Here is a 15,884-nt window from a genome sequence, read left to right as displayed (position 1 = left end):
GTAAGAGTTGTGTTTGGCTACTGTCTTCGCCACCCCGACAACTGTCGCTGCTGCGACAGATGGTGCCCCGTGTGAGGAGCTGCGACAGATGGTGCCCCGTGTGAGGGTGCTGTAGACATCCTCGCACTCAATCCCTGAAGGTGGTAAGTACAGGACGCGTCCATTTCAGGCTGCTCTTACAGCCCCGGGAGCGGCAGGGTTTTTCCTCAGGTGAAACTTTCCCAGACGGTCTCATCTCGGGCTGCAGAGGGGCTCTCTCGTACGCTCCCTCAAGGGATTTCAGGCTTCAGGCCAGGAGCTTTCCTATCACTCTTTCCTTCATTTTCCTATTCCTCCTCGCTATGGGGAATTATCTTTCTTCTGAACAGCGTCAACACAAAACCCAGTTTTTAGGATTGTTAAAGGCCTCTAAGCTTAAGGTGTCAGAAAAAGCTCTTACCCAGCTTCTGCTTTTAATTGAATCTGCCTGTCCTTGGTATCCCTTGCGGGGAAACCTTGATGTAGAAGCATGGGAACGTATTGGTAACACCAGTCGTGACATGAACATCCCAGCTTCAGTTCTTATTGTTTGGCATCACTGCCACCTCGCTTTACATCCCCTACAGGCAGCTCCTTCTGCTCCCTCCCTTAGTAAAGAAAATGTTTATGACCCTCCTCTTTCCACGCCTCTCAAGGCTGATTTCTCTCAACACGAGTCTCTTACGGAAAGATGTTTGCGAGAGGGCCATGAAAAAGAAGGGTTTTCTGCTTATCCTGTCACTCGGGGAGCAGGACCGCCCCGTCACGATGGCCTTGACTTTCAAGTTTTTAAAGAAGTCCATAAAAACATGATAGAGAATGGTTTACAGTGTTCCTTTACAAAAGGAATTGTAGAAGCTATAGGACAAAACTATGAGATGACCCCCTGGGATTGGAACGTTTTAATGTGAACAGTCTTACCCCCTGCTCAATTTAGCATATGGAGTCAAGAATACACGGAACATTGTAACCATTATGCTATGGACAATCTTAACCATAATATCCCTGTTAGTCTTGACATGCTTCTGGGTCTTGGGAATCATTTCACTTCCCAGGCCCAGAGTCAGATGAATAGGCAAGCATTCAGTCAAGCCTCCGATGCTGCCACCAAAGCCTGGAGTAAAATCCCTGATTCCAGAACACCCACCAGCTCATTTGCCACTATTCACCAAGCGGCAAACGAGCCTTACATTGATTTTATCAACCGCCTCCAAATGGCCATTTCCCGACAGGTAGATAATCAACGAGCGGCTGAAGTTCTTTGTCTCCAGCTTGCTTACGAAAATGCTAAAGCTGACTGTCGAGCTGTTTTAGCTCTCTTAAAGGTACAGAATCTTAATCTAGCTGAAATGATTAGAGCATGTCAAAATGTTGGCACAAAAACTCATAAGGCACAAGTATTAGCAGCAGCTCTCTGTCCATCCACTGCCACCTGTTTTGGGTGTGGTAAACCTTGACATTTTAAGAAGGACTGTCACAGTTTAAAAAACAAAAATGCCAACACTAAATTTCCAACCCAAAAGTGTCCGCGCTATGGTAAAGGCTTTCATTGGGCTAATCAGTGCAGGTCTCAACTTAACAATCAAGGCAGCCCTATGTTGGGAAACGGGAAGAGGGGCGAGAGCTCTCATGCCCCAAAAAATCCAGAGGACCCCCGAGTGTGGAGTGTGGAAACCACAACATAGATTCCAAACAACAACGCTTTCAGGTTAACGACTTAAAAGCAGCTACTGAAGAGAGTGCAGGACTAGATTTACCCTTGGCAGAAGGTGTCATAATAGATGAGGCAGGAAAGGTTTTTCTTATAGCAACACAGGTTTGGGGACCCCTGCCTCGAGGATATTTAGGACTCCTAATGGGTCACTCTAGTATTACATCTCAGGGTCTAACTGTTCATTCTGGTGTAATAGATTCTGATTACGAACAACAAATTAAAATTATGGTTTCCAGTCTCTCTTATTGGAACATTACTCCCTCTGATAAGATAGCACAGCTAATTTTAATTACCTTTGTAGTCCCCTCCGCTCACACTACCCCAAGACGAGCTGGGGGTTTCGGCAGTACTGACGCTTTTTGGGTTACTAAGTTACAATCTTCCTGACCATATCTTACCGTTCAGGTCAATGATCGCATGTTTAAAGGGCTTGTGGATTCTGGGGCAGATGTAACTATCTTCTCCTCTGATTCCTGGCCCTCTTCTTGGCCCAAGAAGCAAACCGCTAAAACCCTCACAGGAGTTGGAAGAGCACAGTGTCCTTTTCAAAGTACACTTCCCATTGTTTGCTATAGCCCTGATGGACAGCCCACTTCTATCTGTCCCTTTATCCTCCCTTTACCTACTATATTATGGGGACGAGATTTACTCTCCCAATGGAATGTTCAAATTGGCACCCCTCAGGATTTTTCACAGGGGCCACTGCTCAAACAGACCCTCTGCTAAAATTAACCTGGATACCTGGCCCTCCTGTTTGGGTTGAGCAGTGGCCCATTAAAGAAGAAAAATTAAAGCACTTTAAAAAACTTGTCCAGGAACAGGTAGAAGCTGGACACGTCCGGCCTTCCTGCAGCCCTTGGAATACACCTACTTTCTGTGTCCCCAAAAAATCCAAAAAATGGAGGCTCCTTCATGACTTACGGGCTGTTAATCAACGCCTTGTCCCTATGGGACCTCTTCAGCCAGGAGTTCCCAATCCGGCCTGAATTCCTCAAACATATCACATTATCATTATTGATATTAAAGATTGTTTTTTTACCATCCCACTCCATCCCGATGATTGTGCTAAATTTGCCTTCTCAGTTCCTTCTATGAATAATTGTCGTCCTATGCAGCGTTATGAGTGGACTGTTCTCCCACAGGGCATGGTCAATAGTCCAACATCTGTCAATATTATGTTGATAAGGCTCTTAAGCCAGTCTGAAGAGCCTTTCCCTCATGTCTTATATATCACTATATGGACAACATTCTCCTAGCCCATCCCAAACCAGAACAACTCGATTCACTTCTTGTCTCTGTTCAACACACGTTACAAGGTTTTGGCTTACAAGTAGCCCCTGAAAAAGTTCAGTCTTTCACCTCGTGGCAGTCAAGGTTTTGGCTTACAAGTAGCCCCTGAAAAAGTTCAGTCTTTCACCTCATGGCAGTATCTGGGATACTATCTTGATACCCATATCATTCGTCCTAAAACACCAGAAATTATAATTCCCAAGGCCTTAACTCTAAATGACCTCCAGAAATTCCTTGGTCATATTAATTGGCTGTGACCTTCACTCAGTATAACAACTTCTCAGCTGATCAACTTATTTGAGACCCTTAAGGGTGACCCTGCTCTAACCTCTATGAGAACACTCTCTCCCCAAACACGCCATGAATTAATACTTGTTAACCAAGCCGTTAAAGAAAAATTTTTGACTCGTTTACAGATAAATTATCCTGTTTACCTTCTCCTATTAAATACTCCTCATAGTCTTACAGGCATACTCTTTCAATTTACTCCTGACTTTGGAGCACTTGAGTGGCTTTTTCTTCCTTATCGCCCTCTGCAGTAGTTGTTTACACGCTTCTCTCAGTGCATTAACTTATTAATGCAAGGACACACCCGCACTCAACAGCTTTTGGGTTCTGACCCTCATTTTATATACTTTGGGGTAACAAAGACAGCTTTTGATCATGCTCTTCTTAATTCTGAAGAGCCCCAGATCACTTTGGCTGATTTTACTGGGCAAGTAATTTATTCTTATCCCACTTCAAAGCCACTCTCTACCCTACAGCTTCTTCTGTTACAATTTTCTACTATGCTCTCTCCTTCCCCTCTTGCTAGTGCCCCTACTGCCTTTATAGACGGATCAGGAAAAACTGGAAAATGAGCGGTCACTTGGCAAACAGACAGTGCCTGGCAACATTTCATTACACAAAAGGCTTCCACTACACAGTGTGCTGAGGTGTCAGCAGCTGTTGCTGCCTTTGAAATTTTTAAATCAATGCCGTTCAATTTAATTGCTGATTCTGCTTACGTTGTTCACACTATTCAACATATTAGTGATGTAACTTTTCGACTTAGTCCCGATTATGAGTTATTTACTTTATTCAAAAGGCTTCAAACCTTGCTTAATAGCCATAACTCTCCCTTTTTTGTGGTACATGTGCGCTCCCATACACCCTTGCCAGGGCCTCTTTCTGACGGCAATTCTCGCACCAATTTACTTGCTCGCTTTACCTTTTCTAATGCATGAACTTCTCATAATTTCTTTCATCAAAATGCACATGGACTTTGAAAACAATTTTCTATCTCCCTTACTGAAGCACAACATATTGTTCACACCTGTCCTGACTGTCAACGCTTTTCTCCCACGTCCTTTGCTGCTGGCGTCAACCCACATGGTCTAATAGCCAATCAATTGTGGCAAACGGATGTAACACACTATCCTCCCTTTGGGAAACTTAAATATCTCCATGTATCCATAGATACATGTTCTGGGTTTCTTTATGCCACAGCCCTTTCTGGGGAACGTTCTACTCATGCCTGTCGTCATTTCACCCAAGCCATTGCGACTATGGGATGTCCCCAAGCTCTTAAAACTGATAATGGTCCTGCCTATACTTCGGCTAAATTTCAACAATTTTGTGCCACTTGGAATATTCTTCATTCCACTGGCATTCCTTATAACCCTCAAGGGCAAGCCATAATTGAACGTGCCCATCATACTCTCAAACAGATCTTAAATAAACAAAGGGGGGGAGATGATGGGTCTAGAGTATGTGACAAAAATGAAAGACTTGCCAAGGCTCTCTTTATTTTTAACTTTTTATCGGTTGCTAAAGATGGTCGTACTGCTGCAGAATGACATTTTATCCCCTCTGACACCCGACCTCACCCACAGGTCCTCTATAAAGATCCTCAAAATCCCTCTGTCTGGCAAGGAATTACCTGGGGGCAAGGGTATGTGGCTGTTTTGTCTCCTACAGGTCCACTTTGGATTCCCGCTCCTGCTGTGGCACAGCCCGTGCTCCATCCCTCCTGCGGTGCTCCAAGCCCAGTCCCAGGTTGCCGCTGCCCGGGCTTGCCGGCCCGGTCGCCTGCAGTGTCGCCACTCAGGACAGCCCCGCCTGGAGGCTCTGGGCAGGCGAAAGTGGGCTGTGTGCTCCGGCCGCAACTAGGGGTCCCGGACGCGCCCTGTGCTGTGGCTCCCCCACGCACCGGCACACTCTGCCCTGCGCCTCCGCCCCTTCCCTTCTCAGAACAGCTGCCACCACCCCTGCTGTGGCTGCCAGAGCCGCCATCCAATCTGACTCCAGAGCCACAACCGACACTGGCACCCCTTCCTCCGGGGATGAACACTGAAGGGCCGCCATCCGACCTGAAATCACCCCTTCCCCCGGGGATGGACACGGAACAACGGAGATCTGCACTACCGGTAACATGGGGAGGTCTAAAAGCCTCTCCTCCAAAGCTGAGCACATCCTCTCAACTGCAGGTGCCTCACTTGTACCTGGAAGCCTGTTTCTAGCTATGGTTTCCCTTGTGACAATCTATTCTCAATAGTCATCCTATACTATCTTGTTAATCAGTAAGTTCCCAATGAAAATTTGTTATGTGTAAACTCCTCTATATTTTCTGCTTCTCCTCGTTAGATGCTTCTGTATAGACAGATTCCTAAGTTAGATGATTCCTTTCCAATTGATAGTAAATTTGTGTAAATCAGTGTTTGTTTGATTGTTAAATCTGTTATGATGTGTAAATTGCCCTTCCTAGTGATTCCCTTCCAAGTAATAGTGAAGCTGTGTAAATCATTGCTTGCTTGATTGTTAATGAATCTTTGAGCCTTTATAAATCTTTAAGCCTTTAAGAATAATAATCTCAGTGGATGTTAAAAGTTAGTGTTTACCTGACAAAATGAGAGTCAGAGGAAACCCATGGGTCCAACAATCAGGATATTACTAGTGCAGAGGATTATATTAGCCTCATAAGATCATCCTCTATTGTCTTACACACCTGAAAGGCACATTGAGTCCACTGACTCCGGCTATGCAATTGATAAGAGCATCGCTCTTACTTAGTAACCTGGTGAAGAACCAGATGGTATCCGGTGGAAAACCAGCACCGTGAGTTTAAACAGCCTGCTAAGGCTGCCATCTAGGAGACTAAGTCCAGGCATTAAGTAACAACCTGGTGAAAAACCAGATGGTATCCAGTGGAAAACCAGCACCGTGAGTTTAAAAAGCCTGCTGTGGCCGCCATCTAGGCGACTAAGTCCAGGTGTTACTCATAGCTATGCTACTTCTCCTCCTTAAACATATGGAGTGTGCCCCAGCTGTAGCTGGGCTCACAAGGACTCACTAAGTCGCCAGGCCCTGAGGTGTGGAGACAGTAGCTGAGATAATCTTAGACTTTATCTCGTAGAGAAAATTTTACTTTGTCCTAACGGACACTTGTTGGACTAGTAAAAACCCTCTAGATTCTTATTCCATTAACTAAACAAAAGGGGGGAAATGTGGGGATATATGCCATTTAAACTTGGCTGCACTATTGACAACTTCAGCCCCCACAGGCCTCTATGCTGTATACTACATATTGGAGACTTGTCAGTGATAAGAAAGAGATTAGGCGTGACTTGTTTTCCGAAACCTATTTTCCTGTTACTGATTGGCTTGTTTACCTGAATTCCTTCTCCCTTGCCCGAAACTTATTGTTACTCACCCAAAGCCCATTGTTCTGTTATTTGCTTCACTGCTTGCTGTATTGACTATAAATAAACTCCTGGGACTGGAGCCGGGGGTCGACTCCTCAGAGTGACCCTCCTGGCCCCACTTCTCTGTAAGGGTTGTGTTTGGCTACTGTCTTTGCCACCCCGACAACCGTCACCGCTGCAACAGATGGTGCCGTGCGAGGGGCTGCGACAGAAGCATCCCTTTATTCCTACTTTTTAAAAGTATTTTTTAAGAAATGATATTTATTTATTGAATGCTTTTCAACATCAGTTAAGATAAGCTTAATTTTTTGTTTGAGCCGTTAATAAAATGTACAAATAACTTTATTTCACAATATTAAATTAACTTTGCATTGCTGGGGTAGACTTTCTGTAGTCAAAGTAATTTTTGGTATACTGTTAAATTCTAAACAATGGTAGTTTGTTAGGAATTTCACATTTCCATTAATGGAGCCAAATTGAGCATTTTGGGTTTTGTGTGGATGTGTGCACGCATGCGCACATGCGCACACTATCTTAGCTGGGTTTTGGAATCAGGATTATGTTAGGGTTAGGAACATTTCACTGTTTTCTATGTTCAAGAATAGTTTATGTACATACAGATTATCTCTTCCTTAAAAACTTTCAAAAATTCACACATAACTCCATCTAGACTCAGAGCCATTTTATAACATAATTGTTTTGTGACTTTCTTGGTTCTTGATCTTTCATATTTCACATTTATTTTGTAGTCAATATTAATAATATGTATTTTTCCAGAAAATTTATTCATTTGTGGGAGATTTTCAAAATATATTAATATGCATTTCAGTTGTGAATCGCTTATAGTATTTTTCCCATACACTTAAAATAGTCTATATGAGGGGTTATAGCCCCTTTCTCTTTTGCCTCTTCCTGTTTTCTCCTTTTTCTTCACAAGTTGCAAAGACTTTTGCCCATTATTTGTATATTTTTTGTAGAACCAGTTGTTAAGGCTATTTATTTCATTTTTATTCTGCTTTACATGTATGTTTATTTTGGCTTGTATCTTTCTTTTTTATTATTTCATTCTTTTATTTGGGGACTTTAAACTTCACAACATTTCATGAACATTTTTTCATGTAAGTAAATATACTTTATTATCATTTTTAGCCTAGTATTTTATTTTATGAGCATAACGTATATAAATTGCACAGGTTACTGGATCCCTCCCTCAAACTCAACACTGGATAAACTAAGGAACCAACATAAAACAACGTGTGAGAAGCCACTGGGGGCAGAAAACGGTTGTAACAAGCGTGGCACAGAGTTAGGAGCGTGGCCTGTGGTCTCTTATCCTTCCAGAGTACTTTGCCAACAATTACTCATTAGTGGTTCAGCCTTGGGCTTCAGCCATGATCTCTATTAGCCAGGATTGAATAAAAGAAAGTACAGCTCATTGCTTCCTGCTTCTGCAGTAAGGAAGAAGTAGTGCTTAATTTTCACAATAGTATGGAACTAGCATAAACCGAAGAAACCAAACCCCTTGCCATCAGGTCTATTCTGACTCACAGTGACCCTATAGGACACAGCAGAACTGCTCCATAGGGTTTCCAAGGAGCAGCTGGTGGATTTGAACTGGTGACCTTTTTGGTTAGCAACTGTAGCATGCTATAGCTCTTAACCACTGTGCCACCAGGGCTGAGGAAAATAGACCAAAGGAACAGAATTGAGCCTCACTTTTCTCACCTGAAGAGATGTTAGCACTGAGCCCTGCCAGGAGGATTACCGTGATGATTTACAGAGAATGACCTCAGAAAGTTCTCGTACTTTCCCTCTACCTGCTCCACCTTGTTCATGAAGCCCCGCATTTCCCCCTCAATTACATGTAATCTCTCTCTGACTTCTGAACTTCAAATGATGAATTAGACATAGTTTCAGTCCCACAGGAGCTCCCAGTCCAGCAAAGGAGCCAGCAAAGGAACACATGATGAGTGCTTGGCACCTGAAGAAGAAAATGCTTTAGAAGCTCTGACACTGAAAAAGGAAAAGGGATAAAAGGAGAGAGGCCATGTCAGGAAAGCAGTGACAATGGAGATGTGCCTTGAGAAGGAAGCACACCACAAAACCTTTATTTTTAAATAATAAATAAGTGGCAAAGGACATACAGGAAATGAAACATTCATAAAATCCAAATTACTAAAGTGCTTTCAAACAGAAATACAGAAGGACCAAGAAGCCTGGTCTGACCTGGAATCAGTGTTTTACAGATATTCACCAGCTGTTCAAACATGGTCTCATGTTTTTCAAAAGGGGACAGTATGGCTTTCTTTGTTTGCTTATCAGTTCCCACATGCATAACCTGTCAAATGACACTCAGGAGAACACAAAATTATTGCATACCAAGAAAACTGAAACGTACAAAGCCAAGTTCAAGGTGAAAAGTCTAAAAGATACTATAATTCATTCAGATGGCTGTGTGGAGTCTTCACTAGGTGTAGATACTTGATTTTTCTGGAGATTAAATAATTTTATGTTTTCAAATTTGGAGTGAGGACATCAGATCTAACCTATTAGTCTACACTCTATACTGAACTGAGTCTTAGGATGTCCACCAGTAAAAATGCTTTTTGAACTTTAAGTCCTCCCTCCTCACGTTCTACAAAAGAGAATCAAAATTTTATATCAAATAAACTGATTCAAGTGCCTTTAAGGAACAATTTCCATTCTAGAAAGAGATGGGATTTTCCCTCAACCACTCACTTGTCCTGTATAAGCAAGTGACATTGCAGTTTATCCTGGCACATCAAGAAGAAATTTCAGCTGGGAGCATTTGTCTTGGACACCCTTTGTCTCTTGAAACGATGCCAGAAACAAACATGCCTGTTTCTGCCCTTTGAGAGGAGCCTGTGGGCCTCACAAGACTCCTGCCTCCCCAGGCCTGAGCCCTTCCAGGCCCGTGGAGTCCGAGCTCGCTCCTACTTGGGCCACTCGTGGCTCTCTCTGGGTCTCTTGCCTGGTGGAGCTGGAGAGGTCCACGACCTCGTCCTCCAGGCCTTGCTCTGGGCTCACTTTGCCTGAGCTGCTCTGGGGCCCTACCTGACTTGGGCTGGAATCTCCTCGGGGAGTGTCAGAGCCCCAGAGTCCTGTCAACTTTTCTTCACTTCTTCGTTTACTTGTCATCGCGATGGATTTTTTACGCATCCCTTGCAGAAAGAAAATAATAAAACAAAGTATCTTTAAAGCCAGCCATTGAGTAAATTTCTCCTTTATCTTTGTTGTCCTTGCCAGTGCCTGTCTCCTCACCTGCCTGGATACTCATGAATCACCAGCATCTGCCAACATATGCTGCCAGCAAAGGCACTTTGGGTATCACAGTGAGTTTATTTTAAAATTGGTTGCCAGCATTCTCAAATCAGAAGAAAAGCCAGACCTCCAGCCTCTCTCGAAAAGTCAGAACGTCAACACTGGTCTCATGGAGCATATCTGGGCCAAGTGGTGGCTCCACAAGCACCCTTCTCCCTCCTTTGCAAGACTCCTGAGTTCGGGTAATTTCAGTCTGGGTACATTCTCTCTCTAGTCTCCTCAATCCTGGAGGGCAGAGTTCAGCTCATATGTACTGTTGAGATCTCCAGTCCCCAGCATGTTGTTGTTAGCTGCCGTTGAGTCAGCCACCAACTCACGGCAACCCCACACACAGTGGAACGAAATGCTGCCTGGTCCTGCAACATCCCCATGATCGGTTGCAGACTGAGCCATTGTAATCCATAGGGTTTTCACTGGCTGATTTTTGGAAGTAGATCATCAGGCCTTTCTTCCTAGCCCATCTTACTATGGAAGATTCCCTGAAACCTGTCCAGCTTCATAGCAACACACAAGCTTCCACTGACAGATGGGTGGTGGCTGCATGTTGGTACATTGGCCAGGAATCAAACTGGGTCTCCTGCGTGGACGGCAAGAATTCTACCACTAAACCACAACTGCCTCCTTAGAACATTTATATTATGGCTTCCAAAAATTTGTAAGAGCTCTCAACATTTTGGAAATACACGTTTCACATACGGCAAGTACATCACACCTCTCTTGAGTCCCAAATACCTATTCACCAACATGAATAGCCTGATGTGACCTTTCCACAGTCTACACAGCTCCAGTGAAAACATAGGGCAATTTTCCAGATACTGCACCGTTGTGATTAATTAAAATTAGATGTAACATTTTGGGCCTGAATCTGCATGTACATTTATGCATAAACATACATGCAGATTTGCCTCAGTGACTGGCCTGCCTCAGGTAGAGAACCACCCCCCACCCTCATCTTTTCTGGCCAGCCCACTCACACAGCCCCCCTTCTCACCCAGCAGCCAGGGCATGCAGGAGCCTGCCAGGCCACCCTTGGCTGAGTTGACGATGGACTCGGGCAGTGGAAGGGAGTGCCGAACCATGGCCCCGTAAAGTCCGTACTCGGCCATCACGCTGCTGCCACCCCAGCACTTCTCCCGCTTCCTCCACTTGGCCCTCCGGTTTTGAAACCAGACCTGGTGTGAGGCAGGAGGGGAAACAGAAAGGATACACAGGAAGAGACAACATGAAGGGGTGCCATGACATGGGGTTCTTCTAAAGATGGCCATGTACCCACTCAGGTGAGACTTCTAGACCTGACACTGTCCAGGAGATGTTCCCACCACCCACTCAGAACCCACAGGGGCTGTGCTGTGGGGACAATGCATGACCACTGCAGGTTTCCATAGTGTAAGAAATGGAAAATCGAACCCAAGAATCTTTACCATACATTGTACAAAGAAGCAGACTCTGATGTTCACTGGTCTTTCCTCCTTCTAATCTCAGTTGTTGGATTGCTGGAAATTTCTCATGAAAAACATATCTTAACGCAAGAGTATTGTGGAAGATTATCCAGCTGTTAAAAAGAGTGAGTTACTGGCATATCTTCTGACTTTAAAAAGTGTCCTCCAAGATTTGTTATCAAGTGAGAAACCAAGAAGAGGGTAATGATTGTAGCAAGGTACCTTTTCATAAGAACAAAATCCAATGTGTGTATGTGAAGTATATCTATATATCCAAAATCCAGTTTGAGGATGCATATTTACACTCTCAGTACACACATTGGATTTGGGATATGTATACGTACATGAGTCATATATATATATATTTATTATACTAATTTGCACTGATGACATGGAGATGGTGTGTGTGAAGAGGTCACATCAAGTGACTTAATGTCGGTTTCTTTGAGGTTTGAGGTGGTTAGTCATTGTTCTTATTAAAGCATTTTTATGTAGTTTCTAGTTTTTCTACTTACAGCACACCTATTGCTATGGAATTGTAAAAGACTTAATCAAAGGAAAACAGGCTGAGGGTGACCGGGATATCCTTCTGAAGTACTTGTGTGGAGGCCCCAGTGTTGTGGCCTTGGGATAAATGACCATCGGTTTGCAAGTGGAAGGAATGTTCTGGGTATATGGAAGTGGCTATGAGTGAACTCACTGTGTGTGAGGAGGACAACAGGCCAGTGGTCTCTGAAGTGTCTCTGGGAAGGAGAAGGCCCTTGTGTACCTGTACTCGGTCTTCAGGGAGCTTGGTTTTCACTGCCAGTGTTTCCCGGGCATATACGTCGGGGTAGTGGGCCTCGCTGAACGCCTTCTCCAGCTCTTCCAGCTGGTGGGCAGTGAAAACTGTCCTGCAGGGAGGACCAGACACACACCTGTGTGTGAACCCACAGGGGCAGCTTGGGCTTCCCAGCCTCAGAGGAGGCCCGCTCCTGCCTCCCCTGCCACCCACACCCCAAAAGACCACCTCGGAATAACTGTATACTCCACCTCTTTCTCTTTGGGCCCTGAATAATTAGACTCCAGAAAGTCCAGAAGTTTGGCTCAAACAAAGCAGTTCTTGAGCTCTTCTTCCTCCTCAATAAATCTCATCAACTCATTCTAAGAAGACTCATTTTAAAGATTCACAAAATTGTGTCTTTAAAATGCTGCAAAGATTGTCTCATATCCTCCTGGGATTGCTTAGTTATGTTCCCAAATTGTCACTCTGCCCTTCCCACTGCCATCCGGGCCTGCCATAACCCAGGACCATGAAGTCTCAACATTGGCCCCATAAGCCCTGGGGGCTGTGTCCAAGGAAAAGCGGTCAGAGGACAGCCTGACACTGTACCTGTGCCGCCGCTTCTTCCTCTTGCCTGGTGTGCTGGGTGCCTTTAGGTCACTCCTGTCTCCAGACAGGCTGTCCTCATCTGTTGTTAGCACAAGGAGAGAGAGGACTATAAAGGTGAGTGTATTCTTCATGTTTTAATATGAAGTTATGAACCTGTCTGGAATGTGATCATGTAACAGTAAAAGGTAATAACATTTTTAGCACTTACTATATTCCTGACAGCATGCATAGCATTGTCCATGCATTGTCTCAATTATTCCTCATAAAATAAAATAGCAACTTCAAAACAGCTGCTGTCATTGTCCTATTTTTACAGATGAGGAAACTGAGGCACAGAGATGTTAAGTCATTTGCCCAAGAGCACACAGGTCATAAATGATTGAAGTTGGAATTCAAACCCCAGACTGTGATGCCAAAGCCACTTGGCTACTGATTATTATTTCCTGCCCCCACAGCTTCCAAACTCATCCACTTCCCTCTGTTCTAACTTCCTCATCTCCTCCATCAGTGTTTCTCAAAGGGAGAGCTGAGGTTTGTGACATCAGAATCAGCATCAGAACTGCACCTCTGTCCTGACCTACCACTTCAGAATCTCTGGAGGTAGGCTCCAGGAAACTCCTTTTGATAAGTGTGCCCAAATGATTTGTATTCACTTTAAAATTTAAGAACCACTCACTCCACTATGCTTTATCTTTTGATACCCATTATATCAAAAGATCCAGATGGAAAAGAAGAGTAGATTATTGTCAGATTCATTGCTAACAAACATACTTATCTCAAAATATTATAAAAGAATGAATAAAAGCAAAAATAGTAATCTCATATTAATTCTACTCCTACCTTAATTTGTTCTGAAAATTGTATGCTTGAAATATAATATTCTATGTACATGCTACCCTATCTGGTAGCCTTTAACTACATGTGACCATTGAGCTTGTGAAATATGGTTAGTCCTAATTGAGATCTGCTGTAACTGTGAAATACTCAGCAGACACAGAAGACTTAGCACCAAAAAGGTCCCTGGGTAGTGAAAGGGGTTAAGCACTTGACTACTAGCCAAAAGCTTAGCAATTCAAATCCACCCAGAGGTGCCTCAGAAGACAGACCTAGCAATCTGCTTCTGAAAGGCCACAGCCCTGAAAACCTTACAGGGTAGTTAGTTCTACTCTGCACACATGGGATCTCCATGAGTCAGAATCAACTCCATAGCAACTAACAACAGCACCAAAAAAAGAATATAAAATATCTCAGTAATTTTTATATTGATTATATGTTAAAATAATATTTTAGATCTATTGTATGAAATAAAATTTAGTGTTAAAGTTAATCCCTTCCATTTGGTTTTACTTTTGAATGTGGCTATGAGAAGTGTTTGCATTATACATGTGACTCACAGGATATTTCTATTGGACAACACTGCTCTAGATCTTCCAGAAGTGTCCTCACAGACTAGAATTTTAGTTGGATTTTACCTTTTGTTTTATCAGCACTCATAGAAGAAAGAATGGATCCTATGAAGGTGGTTTATTTTTAGTGAAACAACTAGAAGGGGATGGATTTCATTTTACCATATATAGAGATTCAAGAAATAAATACTCTGAGACCTCAAAATAGCAAGAGTCTGCCTGCTGTGGACTTCCTTTCATTACCAGTGAGGCCCAGTGTACCCTCCTGCTTCCCTTTTTGCCTTGGCTGCCTGGACGCTCAACTCTTGGTTCTATTACATAGTTACCCACATCCCGTTTTCTTGTGTAATTCGCCCTTTTCTATCCCAACTTTCAAAATAAAATGAAACAAACCCTCCGCCGTCGAGTTGATTCCGACTCACATCGACCCTATTGGACAGAGTAAAACTGCCCCATAAGGTTTCCAAGTAGCGCCTGGTGGATTCGAACTGCCGACCTTTTGGTTAGCAGCTGTAGCTCTTTATAGCCACCGTCCTTTATAGAATTTAATTATTTCATTGCTTCCTTCTCTTCCCCCACAACCAGCCTCAACTTTTTTGCGGAAATAGGTGGCTGCAAACAAAAGTCTAACAACGAAACCGGTGAGGTCGCTTCCTTCCTCACATTCGGGGAGCGCGCATAAAGGAGCATTGTACTCAGGACACTGAGTTGGAAGTTGGAAGACCAACAGCTCTAAAGCCCCCAACAGGCGCTGGCCTAGGACTCGTCAATGACTCAATCATTCAGCTGACCTTTAAGCGCTCACTGGGTACCAGGTTCTGTGCTGCTAGTGAACAACCCTGCCCCACGCCTTTCTGATTCACTCAGTTCCTGGAGGCCAGGACCCCACCCTTACCCCCCACCCCCACCCCGTAGGCCCTGAACTGCGTGGTGGTGGTGTCTGCAGCGTTGCACCTGCCGGATGCCGGAGGGGAGGCGGGATCTGGGATCCAGCAAAGGGCAGGAGCGCAGGGGAAAGGACTGGGCTGAGCACGGCTGCGGGGATGTGCCTCCCCTGACTGGGCCTCACTCGTGGATCCCGCCTTCCCTTAGGTTTGGGATGCTGGGATGGGGCGCTGTGGGGGATGTTGTGTTACCTCTGCGCGACCGAAGCCCAGGGAAACAAGGGCAGGACTGGGAAGCGCGGGCCTTATTACCGGACGCCGAGACGCTTTCTCTGTGCTTCTCGCGGTGGAGCGGGGACAGCGGGCGGCCAGGGGGCAACTGGAAGGCAGGCGGCGGGCCCTTGGGCGGCAGGAACGGCACGTCGGCTAGGAGCAGGCAGGGCGCCCGAGCTGCAGCGGGCGGCTGCGCACCGAAGCCGCAAAGGAGGCCCAGCCCCAGTGGGAGGGCACCGCGTTCCAGGAAGGAGCTGCCGAGCCCCGGGCCGGGGCAAGGCAGGCCCGCGGAGCCCTTGCAGGCGGATCCCTGCCCGGGGACAGCGGGTGCCGGCAGCTCGACCTCCAGGCCCAGCAGATCGGTAATGGCGAAGCCACGGGGGCGCGGGCTGGGGAGGGCCCCGACGGGCGCTAGCGCCCTACTTCTGGCCCTCTCGTCGGAAAGCGCGTCTCCGCCGTTCAT

The 15,884-nt window shown here is 45.0% G+C and overlaps 1 protein-coding gene across 1 annotated transcript; it reads right to left on the bottom strand.

Annotated features, from left to right (window-relative positions):
- Positions 1 to 8,318: 8,318 nt before the first annotated feature.
- VSX1 (visual system homeobox 1) lies at positions 8,319 to 15,884 on the bottom strand. The gene is made up of 5 exons (XM_004376470.2): positions 15,461 to 15,884; positions 12,859 to 12,937; positions 12,256 to 12,379; positions 11,039 to 11,219; positions 8,319 to 9,887 (listed from the first exon to the last, which is right to left on the bottom strand). Exons 1-5 carry the CDS (start codon positions 15,882 to 15,884, stop codon positions 9,598 to 9,600), a joined length of 1,098 nt encoding a protein of 365 aa, XP_004376527.1. The 3' UTR covers positions 8,319 to 9,597.

Source organism: Trichechus manatus, unplaced genomic scaffold, assembly GCF_000243295.1.
Source record: "Trichechus manatus latirostris isolate Lorelei unplaced genomic scaffold, TriManLat1.0 scaffold00042, whole genome shotgun sequence".
Lineage (NCBI taxonomy): Eukaryota > Metazoa > Chordata > Mammalia > Sirenia > Trichechidae > Trichechus > Trichechus manatus.
Note: the sequence above shows the minus strand (reverse complement) of the source record. Positions and strands in the feature narration are given on the sequence as shown.

What these genes read in the sequence shown, in the direction of transcription:
- VSX1 (XM_004376470.2), bottom strand. Translation starts at nt 15,884, where the DNA reads ATGAACGGCGGAGACGCGCTTTCCGACGAGAGGGCCAGAAGTAGGGCG. An exon ending in AGAAAGCGTCTCGGCGTCCG is followed by an intron (nt 12,938 to 15,460) that starts GTAATAAGGCCC and finishes TGCTAACAACAG; the next exon opens with ATGAGGACAGCCTGTCTGGA. An exon ending in CTGCATGCCCTGGCTGCTGG is followed by an intron (nt 9,888 to 11,038) that starts GTGAGAAGGGGG and finishes TCTTTCTGCAAG; the next exon opens with GGATGCGTAAAAAATCCATC.